Here is a 25,000-nt window from a genome sequence, read left to right on the forward strand (position 1 = left end):
ACATTCAAGTCTGTAGTCTGTAACATTCAAGTCTGTAGTCTAACCTCCGAGTCTGTAGTCTGTAACCTCCGAGCCTCTAACCAACAAGTCTGTAACCTCGGAGTCTGTAGTCTGTAACCTCTGAGTCTGTAACCTCTGAGTCTGTAGTCTGTAACCTCTGAGTCTGTAGTCTGTAACCTCTGAGTCTGTAGTCTGTAACCTCGAGTCTGTAGTCTGTAACCTCTGAGTCTGTAGTCTGTAACCTCATAGTTCTTCCATGTTTTTGGAACTGTTCTATCATATATTTAGTAATGGATATATTCACTTTATTTTTATTTTTGTTTATTTTGTTTTCTCAGGATTCAAACTTGGAATTGATCTTTAAGTCACGTTTAATTAAGTCTGATCAGCTTTATTTAAAACAAAAAGAGAGGAGAGAGAGAGAGAGGGGAGAGAAAGGAGAGAGAGAGAGGAGAGAGGCAGAGAGAGAAGGAGAGGAGTGAGAGAGAGAGGAGGAGAGTGAAAGAGGAGGAGAGAGAGAGAGAGCGCGTGCGAGAGCGACATATCCACAACTGTTTTTATTGTCATTATTCAGCTTGACTGAGATGCATATTTTCATGTCTGTTTACTTTTTTCTTTACTAGTCTGCTGAATGCTTTCCCTTTATTGACAGGTTTAATAAGAATTAGATCTACATATGCTGCATGCAAATGACATAAATATGTGTTTCTTGAGCTCAACTTGTTTCATCTGCTCTCGTTTCTGTGCAGCTTTGACAAACACGTGGAAACGTCGTCCCATCGGTTTATTCAGGAAACAACTGATTGTTATTTTTCTTTTTCCCAGGCTGGAGGTTGTGCAGGCATGTGTGTCGACCTCACGCTCTTTCCTTTGGACACCATTAAGACACGTTTACAGAGTCAGCAGGGTTTCCACAGGGCCGGAGGATTCAGGGGCATCTACGCAGGAGTGCCCTCTGCTGCCGTGGGATCTTTTCCAAACGGTACACTTCATGATTCACTTTTAAGTTGCAGCGAAGGGCAAAAAATTACAGATTTTCACTTCATGAGCTCATGCAGTCAGTGAATAAACTGTGTTTGTGTTCCAGCTGCCGCCTTCTTCGTCACGTATGAAAGCACCAAGTCCATGCTCTCAGACTGTTTCTCCTCACGCATGGCTCCAGTCACACACATGCTCGCTGCATCACTTGGAGAAATCGTACGTTCTCTTTCTCTCTCTCTCTCTCTCTCTCTCTCTCTCTCTCTCTCTCTCTCTCTCTCTCTCTCTCTCCCTCTCTCTCTCTGATCTCTCTCTCTCTCTGATCTCTCTCTCACTCGCCTCTCTTTCTCTCCTTCTCTCTCTCTCCCTCTCTTTCTCTCTCTCTCACTCGCCTCTCTTTCACTCCTTCTCTCTCTCTCCCCCCTCTCTTTCTCTCTCTGATCTTTCTCTCTCTCTCTCACTCACCTCTCTTTCTCTCTCTGATCTTTCTCTCTCTCTCTCACTTGCCTCTCTTTCTCTCCTTCTCTCTCTCTCTGATCTCTCTCTCTCTCTCTCTCTCTCTCTCTCTCTCTCTCTCTCTCTGTGATCTCTGATGATTTTTCATGATTCCTCATTTTGTCTTACCTCAGAGTGCTCAGGGAAAATACATCCTCAGATGATTGTTACACCTTTATGATAGAGGAGTCTAACAAGACTGTCTTGGGCTGGGAACAGGCTGATACCGGCTCCTTTCTGAATCATAAAAAACTTCTTTCATTTCTGAATAGATAACAAGATAAGATAGATAACTAATTAAAGAAAAATTACCCTGAACAGAGGCTTAATATTGTAGCATTTGTGTATCATATCTTTAATACCAAATAATAATAATAAAATAATATATTTATATTCTCCAGAAATAATGTATAATGTATCTTCCAAAACAACAGAGTCTTTCCCAGACTCAGGGACGACGATGATTGAAACATAATGTATACTGAATTAAAGCTCCAAAGCGCATTGGTTTTGTAATTAATAGATTAGTAGATACACGTCGTCACTTCCAGGTGGTAAAACTATAAAATGTGGAAATGTTCATGGGGGTGAATACTTATGCAAGCCTCTGCAAAGTAAAGCTGTGATGTTTCCTGTTGTTTCAAATATCTTTGACACGACTGCGTTACGGAATTAATCAGGATTATAAGGCAGCCCTCGCACACCGTGTCGTCCTCAGAAAGAGCGAGCGGTCTGAAGCTGGCGGTGGGTTTAATGTGAGTTGAGGCTGAGGTCAGCCTTCGGTTTAACCCTTCGCCTGCCTCACAGGGACTTACGCACTTCAAAGTGCGGATTTAGCAGCACAGATCCGTGTGCTGGGAAGAAGCTTTACCAAATCCTGTAATCTGAGGTGTTGGGGATTAAAGCCGCCGCGCTCGGGTCATCGGGAGAGCAGGGTGGAGACGCGGCCCCGGGGAAAACGGGTCGTCTCTCACTCGAGCTTCGTAACAAAACCTACTGATGTTTGTAGCAGTCATGTGACGTGTCTGATTATCCCTTCATCACATTATACAGCGATGATAATCACGTATGCTTCTTTCCCTCCCGGACTGAATGTTGGCTGAACTTAACGCTCTGGGATTTGTATGGACTCTCGTGAGTTTCTGCACTTTAAAGTTTCGAGGCTGAACTCTTCACCTCCTGAGTCCTGAACTTACTTCAGAAATCACACAAAACTTCATCAAATGTCTTTTTTTTTTTTTTTTGTACATGAAGAAACTAGTGCACCTTTCAGTCCAGGTTCATGCTTTGTTTAGGAAAAAAAAAATGAAATAAAAATTATTATAGTAATTAAGTGTAATTATATAGAACTAATAATATAGTAATTATATAGAAATAATTCAACTCTGATTTATTTACAGTGTGAAGAAAAAGGCAGAATTAAATATCAGTAAGAATTTAAAATACAATAAAAATCAAGAGAGAGAGCGTATTATTGTTATTATTGTTATTATTATTATTATTATTATAACAGTCAGGATTATTGGCCAAGTGAACAAGGAATTTGGTTCCAGCTGTTGGTGACTCTCAAAAGTACAGACATAAATAACACTATACAAGACAATACAGACATAAATAACACTATACTATACAATACAGACATAAATAACACTATACAAGACAATACAGACATAAATAACACTATACAATACAGACATAAATAACACTATACTATACAATACAGACATAAATAACACTATACAATACAATACAGACATAAATAACACTATACAATACAATACAGACATAAATAACACTATACAAGACAATACAGACATAAATAACACTATACAATACAATACAGACATAAATAACACAATACAATACAGACATAAATAACACTATACTATACAATACTGACATAAATAACACTATACTATACTATACAAGCTAGCACGTTCGCCTCACACCTCCAGGGTCGGGGTTCGATTCCCGCCTCCACCTTGTGTGTGTGGAGTTTGCATGTTCTCCCCGTGCCTCGGGGGTTTCCTCCGGGTACTCCGGTTTCCTCCCCCGGTCCAAAGACATGCATGGTAGGTTGATTGGCATCTCTGGAAAATTGTCCCTAGTGTGTGAGTGCGTGAGTGAATGAGAGTGTGTGTGTGTGCCCTGCGATGGGTTGGCACTCTGTCCAGGGTGTATCCTGCCTTGATGCCCGATGACGCCTGAGATAGGCACAGGCTCCCCGTGACCCGAGGTAGTTCGGATAAGCGGTAGAAGATGAATGAATTAATGAATGAATATACTATACAATACAGACATAAATAACACTATACTATACAAGACAATACAGATATAAATAACACTATACTATACAATACAGACATAAATAACACTATACTATACAATACAGACATAAATAACACTATACTATACAATACAGACATAAATAACACTATACTATACATTTAGCTTGGACTATACAAGACAAGACAAAATAGACTGTACAAGACAAAACAGACGACGTGATACAATATAGATATTAGTATTAAATATGAATACATGACTGATATATGACAGATCAGTTATGTTCATAAAGTGTGGGAGTGCAAATAACAGTATTGTGCAATATTATGCTTTTGTACAATATACAGCAGCAGTAGTGTGTGTGTGTGTGTGTGTGTGTGTGTGTGTGTGTGTAACATATACAGATGATGTGATGACTGACAGTCCTGATAATGCAGCACTTACAGATATGAAGCAGGGAATATAATCTGTTAATCAGGGTGATTGTCTGGGGAAAGAAACTGTTCCTGTGTCTGGTAGTTTTAGTAAATAAAGTTGTGTAGCACCTGAGAGAAGGGAGGAGCTGGAAGAGGTTGTGTCCAGGGTCTGAAGCAGGGGCGGCCAACCCACGGCTCCCGAGCCGCATACGGCTCTTTGCCCGGTTTCATGCGGCTCTTACGTTCATACCGAAGTTTGTATTTGTGTCTTTTTTATTGTGCATGTTCGCTTCGCTTGAGTTCAATACGGTATTTTCATCAAACGTGCATGCGAGTGGGATGAAAATACTTAAAAGTTTCCCAGTAGGAGCAAGATCACTTGAGTAAACAATTTGTGTCAAGTTCGCTCTCAAAATGGCACGGAAAAAAGGTGATGATCACGTGTGCCCATGTGTATGATGCGGCTCTTTGCGGTAACAGAGTAAAAAATGTGGCTCTTGGACTCTGACTGGTTGGACACCCCTGGTCTGAAGGGTCAGTAGTGATTTTTCATGCCCGGTTTCTGGTTCTTGTATCGTACAAGTCACAGGACAGGTTCAATGACTGCAATGTAGAACAGCATCAACAGCTCCTGTGGCAGACCAAACGTCCTTAATTGACGTATAAAGTACATCCTCTGCTGGGTTTTTTTGAGAATGGAGTTTATGTTGGACTCTTATTTCAGGTCTTGGGAAATGGTAGTGCTCAGAAACCTGAAGGCCCCCACAGATGACACAGGACTATTGGATATTGTGAGTGGAGTATTGTTGTGGGGTCTTCCCTAAAGTCCACTATCATCTCCACAGTTTTGAGTGTGATTAGCTCTAGGATGTTCTGACTGCAGCATAACACCAGACGCTTCACCTCCTGCCGGTATGCAGACTCGTCGCCTTCTTGGTGTCAGACGAGCGTAGTATCATCTGCAAATTTCTAAGTGCAGTCAAGTGTAGAGGGAGAATAGCAGTGGGGAGAGGACACATCCCTGAGGAGCGCCAGTGCTGATTGTCCGAATACCACCCAGTCTCACCTGTTGTTTCCTGCCTGTCAGGAAGCTGGTGATCTACAGACAGATGGGAGGGGGTATAGTGAGCTTTAGGAGTTTGGAGTGAAGAATTATTGTATTAAAAGCTGAACGTAGGCAAACTGTGTATTATTATTATTATTATTATTATTATTATTATTATTATTATTAATATATATTTTTTTATTATAATACGTTATTATTCCACTTATAACAGAATACCTCCAAGACGTTTACATCAAATGTAAGAGCCAATCAGGTTATAGTATGCAAGTGAAAGAGTAGTTCACTAGGTCAAGGGGCGGGGCTTTTCTGATTTTCCCGTCTATTGCTCTTGATCTCTTGAGTCTGAAATGTTCACGTTTCTACGGAACCTTCATTTTGTAAAAACATCCCTAAAACATTTCATGACAGACTTTAATCTTAAACCCTTGCACAAAAAAAAAGAACGATTTTTCCTGACATTCCCCAAGGAGTTTTCAATTAATAGTTGAAAAACATGATATTCGTTTTGAACCTCTTGCAGTGTCAGTGCTGTACTGTGTGTGTGTGTGTGTGTGTGTGTGTGTGTGTGTTCACCCTAGGCATTCTCTACAATAAAGAATGCCCTGGATGATGGGGTCTGTCAGGGATGGAGCAGGCCGTTATCTAGCCATTATATCAGATTTATCTTCATTCCCGTTCGCTCGACGCTCCCTCCGAGAGCTCATTTGTCAAGCCGAAAGATTCCCGAAAGTGGAGCGAACATATTCTTTGTGCCCATCTCACCTCGGAGAGATCGCTGGCATCCACCCCACGTGCCACAGCGTATAAGCCCCACCTCGACCCGGGCCGAGAGGCGGCGTGTGATTTATCACGCGAGTGTTCCTGAAAGCTCCGGGCTGCGTCCCGGTTTCATCCCGGGCCACCCGGAGCGCCGTCATCCAGACCACAGGGGTCAAAGTGTAGGCAGATGATCCTAATTTGAACTGGCAGATGGAAAATGTTATGTGTCTGCATAAGTAATGGTGCTATTACAGCCCAAGCGCAGGCTGTCGTGGCCAGATATTGCTTTTTTTCACCGGCAGATGGATATTGGAAGGCAGCGCTGCTCGGCGCCTCCTTAGGGAGAGCTGCAGGTGAGGAGGAATTGATTTTTACTTGCTTTTATTCCTCACCTCTTATTGCCTAACGTTTTTTTTTCATCTTTAAAGAATAACTTGTCGTTTGGAAAAAGATCCAATTCACAACCGATTTTTCTAAAAGTATAAAACTGACATGAGAAAGCGACAGAAAAGAAAGTGATGAACAGCAAGTAAGAAAGAAGACGAGGAGGCCAGTGTTTTGGAAGGAGAAGGGGGGGGGGTTAAGAGGAAGGACAGCAGGAGTAAAGGGAAGGAGAGAATATGAATGGAAGGATGAAAGGAGAGAGAGAAAAAGAGAGAGAGAATGGAAGGGAAGGAAAGGAAGTAAGGATAGTGAGAGGAACAGAGAGAACGAAGAACAAGAGGGAGTAAGGAAGGAATGAGGAAGGTAACAGAGAGACAGATTGAAAGGTTAGAAAGGGAATTAAGAGTAGGAAGAGGATAGAAGGAGAGAGAGAAAGAGAGAGAGAGATTTTTAAATAATTGTTTGTGTAAATCAGAGTTGGTGTGAATTTTACTGGTTACTTTTTTACTGGAATTTTACTTATTAGACCTTGTGCTTGGGAGCACGGTGGCTTAGTGGTTAGCACGTTTGCCTCACACCTCCAGGGTTGGGGGTTCGATTCCCACCTCCACCTTGTGTGTGTGGAGTTTGCATGTTCTCCCCGTGCCTCGGGGGTTTCCTCCGGGTACTCCGGTTTCCTCCCCCGGTCCAAAGACATGCATGGTAGGTTGATTGGCATCTCTGGAAAATTGTCCGTAGTGTGTGATTGTGTGAGTAAATGAGAGTGTGTGTGTGTGTGCCCTGTGATGGGTTGGCACTCCGTCCAGGGTGTATCCTGCCTTGATGCCCGATGACGCCTGAGATAGGCACAGGCTCCCCGTGACCCGAGGTAGTTTGGATAAGTGGTAGAAAATGAGTGAGTGAGTGAGAGATGAGTGAGAGACCTTGCGCTTGGACTCACTGACGCATGTGGTGCAAATCTCTGCATCTTGTGTTACTGCGAGCTCCGAGTTCACTTGTTTTTAGTCAGATCTACTGCGACTTTGCTGCAGTAACCAAAAAAGACCGTTCATGAATATTCCCTTCTCACAGTCACCCCTCAGCTACGACGCTCCTTTATTTCCTCTACCATCATTCAGCTGCTTCCTTTCCTGGATGCAGATTCTCGAGACGTCTCGTCAGATAGCCGCCGTCTAATTAACGCTGCCGAGAGTTAATAAAGATGAATAGCTGCGTGCTCATCGTACCGTTAAAGTGTTTACTGCTTAACCTTGCTGTTCTTTCAGTCTTTATTTATTTGTAAGCTGCATTTAATAATCTTAGAGAAGAAAGAAAAGTATTTCATCATTTTTAATGTTTGCAAGTAGAAATTCCTGCCAATCTGGCAACCCGGGGTCCTCGCTTTTCCTCTCGGCTACTTTGTGTAAATTATCCAGAAATAAACAATGTCCCTAATTCATCTGATCTACTATAACATCTCTTGGGGTTCCTTTGAAATTGCCTCTCAGCCCCACCGTTCAATTATAGCAGCAATTGCTTGTCATATCTACTTCTCTCCCTGTTTAGAGCCGTAATTTTTGACCCTTCAGAGAATTAAACGAGGAAACTTGATGAACGGCGCTTCATAAACCAATGACGTGGACGGTAATGAGCTCATGGAAACATCTCCTGTCAGCTCGGGTAAAGTAGGCTGCAGTGGATGGGTTCGGACACCGAGGGGCGCTCCAGCTACACGGATCTGGAATTGCTCCTTTCTTCCTGTTCACTCCTATTATTTCAGCCATGAGTTTAGATTTGAATAAAGACGGCTGTTCCCACGGTTAAAGACCATCCTTTTAATCTAAAGTTATGTTTTAAAGAAAGAATGTAATATATTTGTTATTATTATTATTATTATTATTATTATTATTATTCAGAACAAATCTGATGAATTTAGTGTCCTGTCTATTCAGCTCTGTGTTTATTAAAGAGCAGAAGATCGTTACATCCTGTTTTTACAGCTTTCGTCGGTGATTGGTGGAATTTTTTCTTCACGATTGCGCTATGAAAATGTTATTATTGCATGTATTATTATTATTATTATTATTATTATTATTATTATTATTAATATGTGTTGTCTTGTCTAATACGTGCAGGTTGCGTGTCTGATCCGAGTCCCGACAGAAGTGGTGAAGCAGAGAGCTCAGGCCTCTCCCTCTTTCCACACACACCATGTCCTGCTAGCCACTCTGCGTGAGGAGGTACATACACACACACACACACACACACACACACACACACACACACACACACACACACGAATACACACCCAGATCTCATCTGAGATCTACTCAGGTGAGAATACACACACACCATACACATAGATAACTCTTGAGGATGCATACAGATGCATAGATTTTATATATAGTCATGATTAAAAAAAATCTTTATCTTTTTTTTCCATTTATTGTTTTATAAATAATGCGTTGTTGTGTGCAGGGGGTTCGTGGACTCTACAGGGGATTTGGCAGTACAGTACTGCGAGAGGTAAGACTGTCCACTCACAGAAACACTTACGTCTAATATCCACTTAACACAACTAATTCTTTCCCTGTTGATCTTGAACACGCCCTGCACACGCCCTGCACACGCCCTGCACACGCCCTGCACACGCCCTGCACACGCCCTGCACACGCCCTGTACATTCATACATTCATTCATTACATATAACTATGGTAACCTATTGCGCTCATCTGTTTAGGGTTTCTGGCTTAAGTTATGATTTTAGTTCAGTTCTTATATGGCAAGAGAGCAATTGAATCTCTTGTTTTCTCAACAGTCTTGGGTTATTGGTGCTTGGGTTGGTGGACTGGTGGTCTAGTGGATGGACTGGTGGAGGGGTGGGTGGAGAGGTTGGTGGACTGGTGGTCTAGCGGAAGGACTGGTGGAGGGGTGGGGGGAATAGTGGAGGGGTGGGTGGAATAGTGGAGGGGTGGGTGGACTGGTGGATAGATCTGTAGAATATCAGATGCCACTGGAACGAATAAGTAGATAAAAGGAGATTAACGTCAATCAAATGTTAATACAGTTTCTGAAAATGTTCCCAAGTTTCAACATTTTAATATTTATTAATGATCATTTATTGATTAGAAAGTTTTGCATATGGGAGTATTGATTTTGCCCACAGGATTATTTGTGTTTTTTTTTTTGTTTTGTTATTTATTCATTTATACATTTATTTATTTTTTTTGCCTAAGTCTCAGCTCTGTTTTCTTTTCTCCACTCATTTTGTATAAGAAATGTGTCTAATTAATTAGAAATGAGAGAAGGACAAGAGGTGAAATGAAACGGTGCCGTGATGAGGCTGCTCTCGGGTACGGATCGCCCTCTCGCTTGTGCTCACCGACTCTTTCTTTTGCTCTTTGATGAGTCCTGGTGTGCTGTGTGATAATGCTTTAATGAAGGCTGACAGAGAGATACACTCTTCTATTCTCTTTCAGAAGAGAGAGAGAGAGAGAGAGAGATTGTTGTTTCTTCATGTCACAGGTTTCAGAAAAGAGAATGAAAAAAGAACTTTTGGTCTACATGAAGGTGACACTATTTTCCGTGTGTGTGTATGTGTGTGTATGTGTGTACACTCCCACACCGCCGGGTGATCCTGTACCTATTTTCCGCCTCACTTAACCCACAATATTCCATCTGGACATGCCGTTTGGGGCAAGGGACGGCATGGTTGTGTGATTTCTCCGGAGCTTTCAGAATAAATGAATACATTTGGATGGCAGCAGAACGATTTCCCAGCATGCCGCAGGCTCTGGCGAGATGCCGTTGGGATTGTCCCGATGATGGTCGGTGACGTGTGTCACAGAGCTCATTTGTTTCCTCAGCTTTCTTTATCTTCTCCGGGGCTGCGGCCCTGTCAGGATAAGTTTGTTTAGTCTGAACGACTTTAATTAGAGTAGCTTTCATTTGGTTAATTAATTGGAAACTTCAGTCTGCATCCATGAAGCAGCTCTGACCTGGGATCAGTCTGTAGGAAGGAGATATGTGTGGAGTGTGATTACTCATGTGGACTCATGAAAAGACCACATTCTATTGCGGGAGATACAGAGTGTTTCGGTTCAAAACGTTTTGTTTGTTTGTTGTTTGCTGTTCATCAGTAGGCATGAGGATTAAGATCTCAAGATGGATAGTTGGATGGATCACAGCTGGGGTGCGACTGGGATGGATGAATAGATTTATGGACTGCAAATGGGATGGATGGATGGATGGATGGATGGATGGATTGGTGAATTGTTAGATGAACAACAACTGGAATATATGTGTGGCTGGATAGGCCTTAAATAGGATAGATATTTTTGTGAGTAATAAGGATGGGCTGATAGATGAAAAAGTGATGGGAGAAATAGTAAATTCACCATATATGCCATTGGTGGATGGATAGACCACAGATGGGATGGATAGATGGATAATTGGACTACTGATAGGATGACAATAGATTTTTTTTGAAGGAGTGATGGGCCGGGTGTTCATGGGTGGGTCAATGGATGGAGGTGCTACGTTTTAAATGGTTGGATGAAAGGATTAAATAGATAAACTATATCTGGAATGTACTAATTCCATGTCCTAATGGATGGGATATGTACTCGATGGATGGATGGATGGATGGATAGATGGATGGATGGGTAGAATGATAAATGGATTGTCTGTAGGATAGATGTATAGGTCAATAGATGAATGGTTGGCAGCTTGGTTTGTCCAGTTTAATGTCAGCTTAATAATGTAATTATTGACACTTTTTTTTTTTTGTAAAATGTTAAGACGTAAAAATTTTCAATGATGATGCTGAAGATGTTGGTGAGAAATCTAGAAGTTTAGGTTTGTGGTCCACTGTAAACATTTGCACCATGACTATGAGAAGGAGGTTGACTTCTGTATCTTTCCACTAGAGGGCAGAATAAGATCAACACTGAGGGAGGATAATAATCAGTCGAAAAGCCCTCTGGATCAATGGCACCTTTTTAAAATTGAAGCTTTAATTAACCAACAGGTCAACAGGAGTTGATTGTTGATTGGAATGCTAATTACAGTTGAACTCCTGAACTTTGTTTTCTTTGTGTTTTGAAAGTGAACTGCTCGATGCTTTGGGTAAAGGAAAGAACTTTCTTTTAGATGTAATGTAAGCATTCAGGAAAGGGGGCGATGATTAATAAGAAGTCCGCTTGACCTGATCTCTGGAGTTAGGAAGGCGCTACAGCGTCCCACAGCACTTTACTCAAACTGATCAGACCTGAGGATAAGTAAGGAGGGTGAGGGAAAGGGAGGGTGAGGAGAGGAGAGGAGAGGAGAGGAGAGGAGAGGGTCTGAGCAGGAACACTTGAAGAATGTTGTTATGAAACACCTCACTCTGGAGTGCTGATCCTGCCAGAAATGATCCTGAACCACAGTCCAAACCCCACTCATACTCACACACGAATCGCTTATGACTACATCGCTGGCTTCCACAGCGCTGCTTCTGACATGACCGAGACATGATGCATTGGCTTATTGTGTGTTTTTTTTTTTTTTTTTTTTTTATTATTATATTAAAATCTACAACCCATTTTAAAGGGGTAGTTTGCATTGAGCCTAATTCAGGGTCAGAAATAAGTAAAAAACTGAATATCTAAATTTATTATACACTGATTTACCTTATGATTTAAGGTCTATATCCCATTTTCAAGGAGCTCATTTTATGGTAGAGCTGATCAATGTTTTTTCATGCCAAGGCAGGGCCAATTTCAGGGCCTGAAAAAACATGAACAAAATATCTAATGCGCCTCGTTATATTTACCTTAAGGTACCTTAAATGATCAGAAGATTAAGGCTTGTAGTCTAATTTAAAGGAAATATTTGCAAGCAAAAGCGGAAGAACTGTTAAAGTTGGAAATGGAGCTAATCACTAACTAAATATTTCCAGTTTCTAACTGACAAAGCTTACTGAAAACAAGAAAACAGCCTTTGGCTTGGTATTTTTCCCGGGAAGCTCTGGAAAGCGTCGTCCAGCACATGACGTGATATCAGAATGGCTGCTTTTACAGTCAACAGTAAATTAAGTACAACTTCTCAGATTTTAAAGATATGTTTTATAGATAGGGGAAACGGTGGCTTAGTGGTTAGCACGTTCGCCTCACACCTCCAGGGTTGGGGGTTCGATTCCTGCCTCCGCCTTTTGTGTGTGGAGTTTGCATGTTCTCCCCGTGACTCGGGGGTTTCCTCCGGGTACTCCGGTTTCCTCCTCCGGTCCAAAGACATGCATGGTAGGTTGATTGGCATCTCTGGAAAATTGTCCGTAGTGTGTGATTGCGTGAGTGAATGAGAGTGTGTGTGTGTGCCCTGCGATGGGTTGGCACTCTGTCCAGGGTGTATCCTGCCTTGATGCCCGATGACGCCTGAGATAGGCACAGGCTCCCCGTGACCCGAGGTAGTTTGGATAAGCGGTAGAAGATGAGTGAGAGAGTGAGAGTGAGTTTTATAGATACAGATTCATCTTAAAAAGGTAAACGTTTACAGTTTTTTTTTATTTTTTCTGTCTCCTACTTTGTAGCTCGATGTCCATGACGAGTTCCCACTTCCGAGTCGAGATGAATGACGACGTTTCTCACTTCTCTGCTAAGCAACCGTAGGCGTCGATATGGTCATGTATACTGCAGACTAAATAGTGGGTGTGAATAGACAATGAACAAAAAAAAAAGCTCTCTCCATAAAACCGCTTGGATGTTCTTTGTCCTGAAACCTATCTATTAGCTTTGGCAAAATAAATTTTTCAGGCATGCTGCTGTAAAATCAATAAAGCGTCCTGGGGTGAGTAATGAACACAGGATCAGGTTTGTGTTTGTAGATTTGGGATGGGTTTTGACTCCAACTGGAGTGTGTTCTTTAAATCAGTAATGTACGTGGGAGGGTTTCTTTGTGAAGATGCTGTTGCAGATTTATCGCCTCTCACGTGGAAACTATTAGTTATACACAGACGAGCTCCCTTCCGCTGTCCCCCGATGGCTAGTTGACCCTGAGGTCGGGTCACTCGGGGGGAGTTAAAGTCCAGCCGAGTGCAATTTGCCCGAATTCCCCATGTGTTTGTTCACCTGCAGGTTGATTTACGTGGTAAACAGGTGGAAGCTTGTGTTTGTGGAATGCAGACTCATGTGTGATGAGCATTTCATCTGTGTTGGGGTCGCATGGTTAAATACTAACACCTGATGACAAACGGTGGCTCAGTATCAGTGAAGGAAACGTCTTAGATCAGTTACAGGCTCCAAGTTAGAAGCTAAACATTTACTGTAAAAGTTACGAGCAATTATTAGTCAATGTTGGAATTCTCAAATCTGATTGGTCAGCAGCTCAGGCGCTAGTTCCTGCTACACTGGGTTTCTACTCGACGTGAACTCGTTCACAGGGATTTGTATGGAAGATACTTCACTTAGTGTGTGTAAGCATGACCGGGACACCATTGTCCTCAGGGTCTTCTATATTGACGACTGGTCCTAGCACATTGACTGTAAACATTAAAAAAAGCTGATGTTTTTCATCATTAACAATCCAAGTTGTTCCAGTCAGTGCATCATTCCACCCGTAATGAATTACAATCATGATTCACGATCAGGACGTTTTTTTAATAACATTTTTTAAAAGTATTACTAGACCTGAAGAGTAAGGTTAGGTTTTTCGAGGGTGTGACTGTTAAAGATAAATGAGTTGATGGATCCCCCAGCAGTTTCCCGCCGTCTTCTATACTGACTTATGTAGTTTCTTCATATGTCGCTGTGATAACAGATGAGTGTGATTCTTTTAGCAGATTCCATCCATTACTGCATCCAGACATCAGCACAATCACTAAATCTGCACCAGGTCTTCAGAGAGACCCAATAACTTTACTATAATTGCCAGCAAAGAAGAGAAATGGATGGTAGTGAAGGAGGAGTATATTGTGTGTGTGTATGTGTGTGTCATATTAAATAATAGGTAGGAATGCTTTTAAGTGTGTTTCAGGTTTAAAAAAAGTGTGTGTGTGTGTGTGTGAGTGAACGATACCCAGACAACCCTGAGCTTGGTATTTGTTGGTGTATGTGTGCATATGTAACTGATAACTAAAAAAGAACAATGGAGTAAACACCAAAGTTTTGCCAAAGTTTAAAACAGTCAAGATGTGTGCATGTATGAGTTTGAGGATTCCAGGAGAGTGTGTGTGTGTGTGTGTGTGTGTGTGTGTGTGTTTGTGTGAATTCCGTGAGCATTTTGAGGGGTCGTTCTCGTTGTACTCTCAGCTCTCTCTCAGAGGGACTGACTTTGGCAGGTCTACTGCTGTGTGTTCTGTAGAAGATCAGAGATCTGAGCTCACACTCTTCACTGACCCAGACGTTACACACATACCTACGCAAGTACATAGCCCAGTTATGGAATGCACACACAGGCACATTTATCCTGCTGACTGCGCAAGGGCAATATCAACTATAGCCAGTCAACTTGAAGCTAAATCCCTCTAAGTGTCTGCTGTCTCATGTGTAAACAACATTTTTGTATATATATATTCAATCAGTTCTTCAATCTGAATTGAACAATATATGTTCAATTCAGGAAAAAAAAAGTAATTTCTTTAATGTAGCTACTATACAACTAATTACTGAGATGCTTTGGATCAGACGTCCAGACTGTAAACGGCAAAGCCGCCTGGGTCGTGAGGACAGAGCTATAATTCATTCCCATGGCCCGGTGACGTGCACTACAAAGAGGGATCTTTTGCCAAGTCTCAGGCCGCTCAATGACTCTGTTGATTGTTGTTTTGTTTTCCTTTTTTCTGTTTGTGTTGGCTTTCAGACGAAGCCCTCAGCATGACCCTCACTTTCAGGCTACGGTGTTCGCCTGTGCAGATTATGTCATGAGCTACAACCCAAACAAAGATTTGACGTTCTAAACCACCAGTGAGGCCAAATTTCCCATTCTGGCCACAGCCAAGGTCACGCATCTTTGCTAAGAAGATTATGTTATAGATGAAGCTCCGATCTTGCCAAGTCATGTTTTCTTTTTTCCATCTCCTTCTGATTGTGCTGGAATGGTGTGTTCGTTCAGGAACCGGGACCTTGTGGTTCCAAATTAGCATCCCTTGCAAGGTCACAGCACTGTTGCTTCCCACAATTTTCTGCATGTTTGCCGCAGTTAGAGCACAAAAGCTGCCCGATTCACCCCTTAGCATGTGTTTTTAATAAGAGAGAAATTCAGATAGAAAGAGGCAGAAGAACAGAATGGGAGAGAAAGCGTTTGGGGTGGGGTGGTGGGGGGTGTCTCATCTTGCCTCGCAGACCTGTGACCTGAACAAGGAGAAAAAGCATCTCCTTGCTAAACACACCCAAACAGTGTGTCTGTATTTTATCTAACTTAGACATTGCTCTAAATATCTATTTTTATTTCAGATATCAAAAGATTTCCAGTACGTGGTGTTTGTTTATATTTATAGAGATTGTCAGTGTACACTACCGAAGTACAGTAACAGATATATGATCTCACATCTGTCTTTCTTTCGCCTACTGTAACTGAAGCGGTGCTGAATTTCGTGCGGGATTTGGTTGAACTTCTAGCTATGGTACCAATAATACCAAACAGGAATATTCAGATGGAATATCATATAGTTGACCAAATTCCAAGGAACCGTTACAAGGAAATGTTACTCGAGTCAGACTACCATTTTCCCTCTCTTCCATACTTTGATGTTGCATGATTTAAAACCTTGATGGCTTCTTCTGCTTGGTTGCTGGTGGTACAAGACCTCATTACCGCTGCCTTGTTTGAGTCAAGTATCTATAAGAAGTTCTACAAACCTTTTAGCATTTACTGGAAATTGCTGTACCAACACTTAGACCGTACCATGTACCAACGTATCATGACCCCACGATCTCCAGACAATCCCTTCTTCTTTTGCAGGCACCATGTGAAATAGACACAGGTACTTGACCAGGTTATAAATAGTTCCAGACTGGATGTACTGGGAACAGGAGTGTGGCAGTGGTGGCTCAACTGGTTAAGGCTCTGGGTTGTTGATCTGAGGATCGGGGGTTCAAGCCCCAGCACGGCCAAGCTGCCACTGTTGGGCCCTTGAGCAAGGCCCTCAACCCTTCCTGCTCCAGGGGCGCTGTATCATAGCTGCCCCTGCACTCTGACCCAAACCTCCTCAGTTGGGGTATGTGAAGAAAAGGATTCCACTGTGCTGTAATGTTTATGTGGCGATAATAAAGGCTTCTGTGCCCCCATCCATCCATCCATCCATCCATCCAATGAAAACCTGCAAGCAGACTGGTACTTTATGGATAAGATCAGACACCCCTGTTCTAGAACATTAATAGAACGGTTCTTCTCAGGGTACAAGGGTATGGTATCCTCAAGGGAACATCCTTTATATCTTTAGCATGATCTTTCTCAGAGGAAAGTGAAAGTCATGTCATTTTTTTAAGCTTGTTTTATGACCTGGGATATGGAGCAACTCGAACAGAAGCATCGCAGCATTAACTACAGCCGATCTCTGTGATTTGTTCCACCGCATACCAGCGCAAATCCGTCTCAACGAAGGGATAAGAAAAGAGAATTTACTTTCTCATCCACTGTAAAATATTTTCTAAACACGATCCTCCTCTGTAATAAATTTCACAGAACAAATTGGCAATTTCCCCCAACTGGCAGAGTACAAAGTCAACTATTGTGTTAGAAGTGAAGCACACAGAAGCTGTAAGATTTGTTGCAACATGTTACAGCCTGAGGAACTGTGAAGATGCAAAGCACTTGAGTGAGTCATCTCAAGTAGACTCTCTAATATAGCGAAGACAGTACTGACAGTGATGTCAGGCGTATTTTAAAGACGAAACGAAAGTGATTCCGGTTGCCAGTGACCGCAGCCCACAATGTCAGACTGTGTTCTAACTTTTCTTTGCTGAAAATTCCCTTCGCTATTAAGTTGTCTGTTTATCAGTCAGTCTGCCCTTTACCTCTGGTCATGATCTGGGTGTTGTGACCTAATGGTTAGAAAGTCTGACTCCTAACCCTAAGGTTGTGGGTTCGAGTCTCGGGCCGGCCACGACTGAGGTGCCCTTGAGCAAGCCACCGAACCCCCCAACTGCTCCCCGGGCGCCGCAGCATAAATGGCTGCCCACTGCTCCGGGTGTGTGTTCATGGTTTGTGTGTGCACTTTGGATGGGTTAAACGCAGAGAACAAATTCTGAGTATGGGTCACCGTACTTAGCCATATGTCACGTCACTGATGGAATGTATAAGGAAAGGAGAGCTGCTGCATCCCAGAAGCAAAGGAGCCAATAGGTTGCTTTAGCCACCTTACAAGGATATCCCTTGTTCAGTTCCTTCTAGAGGTGTGCCATTCCCATCTCAATAAATGGAAGAGATAGACCTTGTGGTCTTGCTTTTGGTTTGGGGATATCTGGGTATTCCCCAAGGGAGGCTGGGACCTTTAGTCATGGATAGTGAGGTCTGGGCCATCTCCATCTCCGCCTGCTGCCACCACGATCTCGATCCGGTGCAACGATCTCTGTTTGTTTGAATTGTCATCTTGTGGTTGGTTTTTGTGGCCAAAGCCAGAAAACAAACTTTGAATTGTATTGAGAATGAGGACCTAGTTAGACAATGAGAAAGGAGATCGTTTGTGAGAGGTTTGCTTGCTTGCTTGTGTATGTGTGTGTGTGTGTGTGTTCATGTGAGGGATTGCTTGTGCCATGAAATAGAGACAGCCTTATAAAAGGAGTGTGAGGTTAACCTCTAATTACAGGGTGAAGCTCTCCGCCCCACACTTCACTGTGATTTATTTCTTTTACTTTCTCCCTTGCTTTTTTATCTCCATGTCTTTCTGACTTTAATTTCATTCTTGTTTATCTTTTGCCCTTATAGTTGTTGTCTCTCTCTCTCTGCGGTGATTCCTTTAAATCCCTTGCGGCGGTGTACGTAGCCTCGGCGCCCCTCGTCAATATCCGAGCCAGAGAATTAAGTCTTGTGGAGTAATTGCTGCAAATAGTACTTAATGCATTCGCTTCATCTTGACATGCAAGCTCAATTATCTTCCATTATCTTAACCGCTTGGCACTTGTGCCTCACAGTCTAATTACAAGTGTGTTCGGTGGAGCACAACACTAAAGGCACTTTAGTTACCACAAGATGCAGCAAACGCTACTCTGGATTAAACTCACGGATCGCGTTACACGTTACATTGCGCGCTAACACCCGATCGAATTAACCGCTTAATACCAGCCGCATTCAGGATTTCGTAAAGTTTTGTTCATTTCCTTTGTAGGATCGATCGATTAAGGTACTTAACCATTTTCAAACAATTCCTTTAAAAATATCAGTGATTTCTGGCGAATAAGCTGATTAATAGTAATTCCAGGATTACAGACTGGCCTCAGGTCAGACGTCCAGACCATAAACGCCAGAGTCGTCTGGGTCACGAGGACAGAGCTATAATTCATTCCCAGGGTCTGCTGACATGCTCTACAAAGACAGATGCTTTTTCAAGTCACAGGCTGCTCAATAGCTCTGTTGATTGTTGTTGTGTTTTCATTTTTGTCTGATTTGTCTTGGCTCGCTGATGAAGCTTCGGGGTCTTGGTGTCTTGCTGTGCGGATTGTGCCATGAGCTACAACCCAGATGCAAACTGGTTTGTCGACTCGCCTTTCCTCTTTTCTTACGTCCTTTATCTCTTTCCTCATCAACCCAACCTCTCCTCCATTCTCTTCACATCTTTCTTCTGTCCTGCTTCCACGTTTCTTCTTCTTCGTCGTCATCATCATCTTCTTCTTCTTCTTTATCTCTATATCTCCTGTCTCCTTTTGTATTTTACTTTCCTTCAACATCTCTAAAGCATCATTTCTCTTGTTTATTATTCTCCTCTTCTCTCATGATGCTATCCATCTTGAAACAGCTGTCAGCACTAATTGCAAAGGCATCATAGGGTCAGTGGAATGCCGTATAAATTTTATTAATCGGCTCGCAATAAAAGATTCTCTCATTACATCACGCTCGCTGGGTGAGACCGCCTCACACGAGGGCACTCCCATGCTTCAAGTGTTTTGTGTGTGTGCACATGAAAATGTGTGTGTGTGTGTGTGTGTGTAGGCATATTTGTGTGTGTCCCACCTATAGATGAGTTGTGGTGTGTCTCTTCTGGCATTTGCTGGGTTTTTTCATTTCCAAAGCAAGCAGGATTAATGATGGCGTGCTTGTGCAGCAACGTCTCGAGGAGCAACAGGAGCGCCGCGTTAGCCTCGGTCCGGAAATCCCCATATGGTGTGAATATCGTACAACGTTTCTGGGAAGTGCATCTCTCACATGGATGGAATTGCACTCTTGAATGTTTGCCAAGGTGCTGATTGTGAACAGTGCCTGCCTCCTCCTCCTCCTCCTCCACCACCACCATCCACAACACACAGCAGCCATGCTCTTTCTCCTCTGGGTGAAATGTTCAGATCCTTTCCATTCTCTCTCTCCCTCTCTCTCATTCACTCACTCACTCACTCACTCACTCACTCACTCACTCACTCACTCACTCACTCACTCACTCACTCACTCACTCACTCACTCACTCACACACACACACACACACACACACACACACACACACACACAGCAATTCTCAGAGCATGTATTAATCACTTTGGAGAGTTTTTGCCCCTCTAAGACATGATGGGAATGGAGCAGTGGCTATTGGAAACATTTTGGTTCTCAAGGCCAAGTTCAGCTTGTGAAGAACACAAATTGTGTGTGTGTGTTTCTTTGTACAGCTCAATCAGGTGGAATTCTTTAGAAAGTGCATTTACAGAAAGCGCTCTCTCTCTCTCTCTCTCTCTCTCTCTCTCTCTCTCTCTCTGACTCACACACACCTGTCAAGGTCATATTGAACATGTCAGAATACTCAAGTCCATCACCTTTGTAAGACTTAGTACTGCCTTCTTGCTGGGAAGTGATGTGTACGTGTGTGTGTCTGTTTTCAGTAAGAGCGTGCAGGTTTTATGGATGTCAGGAGGCCTATTACACCACACAGCATTTCCTTTTTCCTTTCTCTTTTTATCTTTCGCCTTGTTGTTTGCATTTATGTTTTATGATTGAAGCTGTCAGTCTGCAGTGTATGTGTGTGTGTGTGTGTGTGTGTGTGTGAGAGAGAGAGAGAGAGGAAATTGCAGCAATAAAGATCACTGCTTCTACATTAACATGTTTAATAACCTATCATGAAAGAACAGAAGAAATAATACAGTACAAACATATTGTACAGCTCTGGAAGTCATTTTGGCTGTAATTCAAATCACAAGTTTGTATCTGTGCGCTGATACTTTATCGTTTCTATAACAGCTCACAAAGGGACTTGCATGGCAGGGAGAGGTTTATGTAACATGTATGGAAGGAGTCTTTAGAATCAGCAGATAAGGTAAAGGATTTGTGTTTTTTACGATAACAAGAATGCTGACGTTTCCCGACGGGATAAAAGTATTTATTCCATTAAAGAACACTGCAGTGTAAGAGGAATAAAACACTCCAGAAATATAATCACACAATAAATTCTCTGCTCCGTGTCAGGATGTGTCACACCTCTCCAGTGTCACACCAACAATTGTGTTATTAATTACTAATGAGATAAAAATATTTGAGCGGTTTAGTGACATCAAAGTGACTTTGTTGGTTTACTTGTTGTTTTTTGTAATAACAAAACAGTAGCGGTTCTTATTTGCCGTACTTAAATCTACGGTGAGCTCAGACATCGAGCGTTGTTGAAGTGTACTCTCTTACCCCTTTTCCACCAAAAAGAACCGGGTGCTGGTTCAGAGCTAGCACTGGTGCTGGTTCAAAGTTGGTTCCACTGGCGAACCTTCTAAGAGCCGGTTTGCCTTTCCACCTGTTAGAGAGCATCACAGAGCCGAGTCTGACGTCACTGTATACGTGTCACGTGTCCCAGCAACGTTAGCGCAGCAGCGGCAAACACAAACACATCAACAATGGCAGATGTTGCTTTACTGTTAATGCTCATGGCTTTGTGAACCTACATTAACACCCAAACGCGGCGAATCCAACGTTTACGTGCAGCTCCATGTAATCTGTATAAACGGAGGTTGTAATCGAGAAAGTACATAACGTTATTTTATCATTAACACAGAAAAAAGTTAGCCTTAGCATGTAGCTACTTACTATCATGTGTGCTGATAATTGATCATATTGCGGTAAAGTAAAAGTGTATTAAACATTAGTATACTTAAGGTATATTATCAAATGCGCTAACAGTAGCCCCGCCCCCAGCCACACCCACAGCCCCTGACACAAGCGGTCCTTAAGTCTAGACCAACAACTTTTTGGTGCTACTTAAGAACCACTTTTCCTGGTTCAGAGCCGGTGCTTTAGCTGTCGAAACAGAAAGAACTGGTTCTAAATTAGGCTCCGAACCAGCACTCAAACAACCTCACTGCATCAGGCCGACGAAATGCAGCTCAAATAAACCGTGTGCTTGGTTTTGACGTTATGGCGCCATAAATGCGGTGTAAATGCTGGCTGAGGTCGTAATCCTCAGTCAGCATGCGGCATACGGAAGCTCTTGTTTCGGGACACTCGCCTATTTATCTGTTTCATGTGAGACATCACAGCGTGGCCTCTGACCTCCTACCGTCTCACCATCGATTTTTTTTTTACGTGAGTTTACATAGTTTATTTGTAGATCGATGCGCTAATCTGTTTTCCCTGACCGGCTTCAGATCTACTCCACTTAACGGTCGAGGATAAAGAAGCCGATTTAGTGCCGTTTATCGATCATTTCTAGCACATAGAGGCTAAAGAGAGCGTCGCTGACACACACGCAAGCTGCAGGTTAATAGGGACCGGTGCTGTGATGCGCTTTGTGGATTGTGTTTGGCTGAAATGAGACGTCTTCTTGTTAAAGAGCATGTGGGTATCGGTGTCAGTTTGTACAGTTTATTTTGTCAGAGAGAGGACATACCTTTGCAAACATTTCAACGTGTGAAAACACACACACACACACACACACGCACGCACCCTGCACCTGTGAAGAGGCTCATAAATCACTCTGGAGACAAACTGGTTTATCTGCGTGTCTTGCCTTGTCCTCGACGTATCTCTTTGCATATCAATTCTCAGAATCTGTCTCTCTTTCATTCTTTCTCACTTTCTCTTTGATTTATTCACCGGTGTGCTCTTAATTAACTCCATTCTTTATCACAAAGCAGCTGTCACCTGGTGACTTGGCAGCACCGACTCATGCATCCCAGCGACTGACTCGATGTTCGTCTATTTTGTGTGCTTTCTCTGGATGCACCCATCCCTGCAGCTGTGGTTTAGACACATTCATCTAAAAGAAGGAGAGTGGGTGTAAGCAAGGGAGAGGTGTGTATATTGGATTTTGATGCATGAAGCTCATGAAGCCTTGCCGGGTCAGTGGGGGATCTGTTCCCTTCGGTACACCCTTCCAGAATTTGAGCAGAGGCTTGTTTGAAGACGAGACGTTTTGTAGACGATTTCCTCATTGCTAACGTCTTTTCCACGACAGATGCCATATCGGAAGGTGAAGCCTTTTGTTACCATCACACACTTCCTCCAAAGAAGGCATGACGGCCATTCTGTTGTGGACCTTTGTCAATTTTTGACGCTTTTGACCTTGCATCTTGTGGCACGGTGGCTTCGTGGTCAGCACGTTCGCCTCACACCTCCAGGGTTGTGGGTTTGATTCCCGCCTCCACCTTGTGTGTGTGGAGTTTGCATGTTCTCCCCGTGCCTCGGGGGTTTCCTCTGGGTACTCCGGTTTCCTCCCCCCAAAGCCATGCATGGTAGGTTGATTGGCATCTCTGGAAAATTGTCCGTAGTGTGTGAGTGCGTGAGTGAATGAGTGTGTGTGTGTGTGTGTGCCCTGTGATGGGTTGGCACTCCGTCCAGGGTGTATCCTGCCTTGATGCCCGATGACGCCTGAGATAGGCACAGGCTCCCCGTGACCCGAGGTAATTCGGATAAGCGGTAGAAGATGAGTGAGTGAGTGACCTTGCATCTCGTTCACATGAGGAAAAACTCATTTTCTATGTACAGTAGGTTCGTCCAAAAGATAGAGCTATGATTCTGACCAGAGCTGTAGGTGACATTGGTGTGTTTGGAGCTGGTATTAACTTTTGATGCCGGAAGGCTACAAAGTCAAACGTTTCACCAAACCTTTGGTGTTCGTGGCACGTTTAACAAACATTTGAATCATACATACATACACATACATACATACATACATACATACATACATACACACATACATACATACATATGTACATACATACACACATACATACATACACATACATATATACATACATACATACATACATACATACACACATACATACATACATATATACATACATACACACATACATACATACACACATACATACATACACACATACATACATACATACATACATACATACATACTGTGAACTATATATATCTTGAATTTCTATTATATTAATTCTTTATATTTCAAAGCTGCTTTGAGACAATGTCCACTGTAAAAACGCTATACAAATAAACTTGAATTGAATTGAATTTTAAAATTGAATTGAGTTTCTGTGGCTTAGCTTGGATACTACATTCATCCCATCCAAGTCCTTGGGTTTACAGATAGATGCGCGGGACATGGGGGAAAGAATCAACTATGGGACGATTTATCTGCACTTTTACCTTGTGACCATCTCATTTGGATGTTTGAGAAATAGCAGGAGAAAACACACTGATATTAACTTCACCTATTTGATCTAGCCAGGATTTGACCCTAAATGGAGTTTGATACAGACACTGTGCCGTGTCCAGACAATGCCGCAGAGCACACGGCTCTTTTCTGAGGACTTTTTAGCAGGTCGTAAAACAGGGATCAGACATTAGTCTGTGGGTTTCCTGGCCATGGCACACACTGAGGAAAATCACCCACCCACCCACACACACACACACACACACACATGTGGCTTAGCCCTCACACTCTGCTTGCGGACTTTCTGTTCACGTTTGCGGCCGTGTCCTCTAACCACCGCAGCCACATAACACACACGTGTCTTTGGGCCGAGGCGCGAGATTAAATAAATATCCATAATAATTTCTTATCCAGATTAGATTTTTTTTTTTTTTTTTATAGGGTACGAGACGATTTTTCAGAAATGTGGAAACATCGCATTGTTCTGAAGATACATTTTTTCCATCCTCGGCTTCTCTCGCCAGCGTCGCTCATTCGATGCGTCCTTTCAGATGGAGCAGGAAATAATTATGGAAAATAATGAAAAATAATTAACTCTCCCTTCTTTCTTTCTGTCTAGCTCAGCAATTCTGTCTCTGCTTTTCACTTTTTCCCCTCGCTCCGTCTTGCTTTTTTGTCAGTTACGAGTTCTCGTATTTTGAAAAGAAATTCTTTTGCGTGTGAGTCTCGGCTGTAAAAACCCACAGCTGTTGACCAGGGAGGTCCGGGATATTATGCTGTTAGAAAGCCATCAGCTCCCTCCAAATCAACTCCCTGTTCACTAAATAGTGCACTTTTTTTTTAGGTAGCCTTGATGTGGGGGTGTTGGAAAGTATCCTGAATTCAGGGCTCAATCACAAATTGACTAGCAGCTGA

General features: G+C 42.6%; 1 protein-coding gene across 1 annotated transcript in view; it reads left to right on the forward strand.

Moving 5' to 3' along the window:
* Nucleotides 1-25,000, forward strand: part of slc25a26 (solute carrier family 25 member 26) — a 38,990-nt gene that overhangs the window by 904 nt on the left and 13,086 nt on the right. Inside the window, exons 2-5 of the mRNA XM_060858602.1 lie at nt 826-982; nt 1,088-1,197; nt 8,499-8,603; nt 8,842-8,889. Of these exons, the coding sequence (XP_060714585.1) occupies nt 826-982; nt 1,088-1,197; nt 8,499-8,603; nt 8,842-8,889 (420 nt within the window). The remainder of the gene's footprint in view (nt 1-825; nt 983-1,087; nt 1,198-8,498; nt 8,604-8,841; nt 8,890-25,000) is intronic.

Source organism: Tachysurus vachellii, chromosome 22 (assembly GCF_030014155.1).
Source record: "Tachysurus vachellii isolate PV-2020 chromosome 22, HZAU_Pvac_v1, whole genome shotgun sequence".
Classification (NCBI taxonomy): domain Eukaryota; kingdom Metazoa; phylum Chordata; class Actinopteri; order Siluriformes; family Bagridae; genus Tachysurus; species Tachysurus vachellii.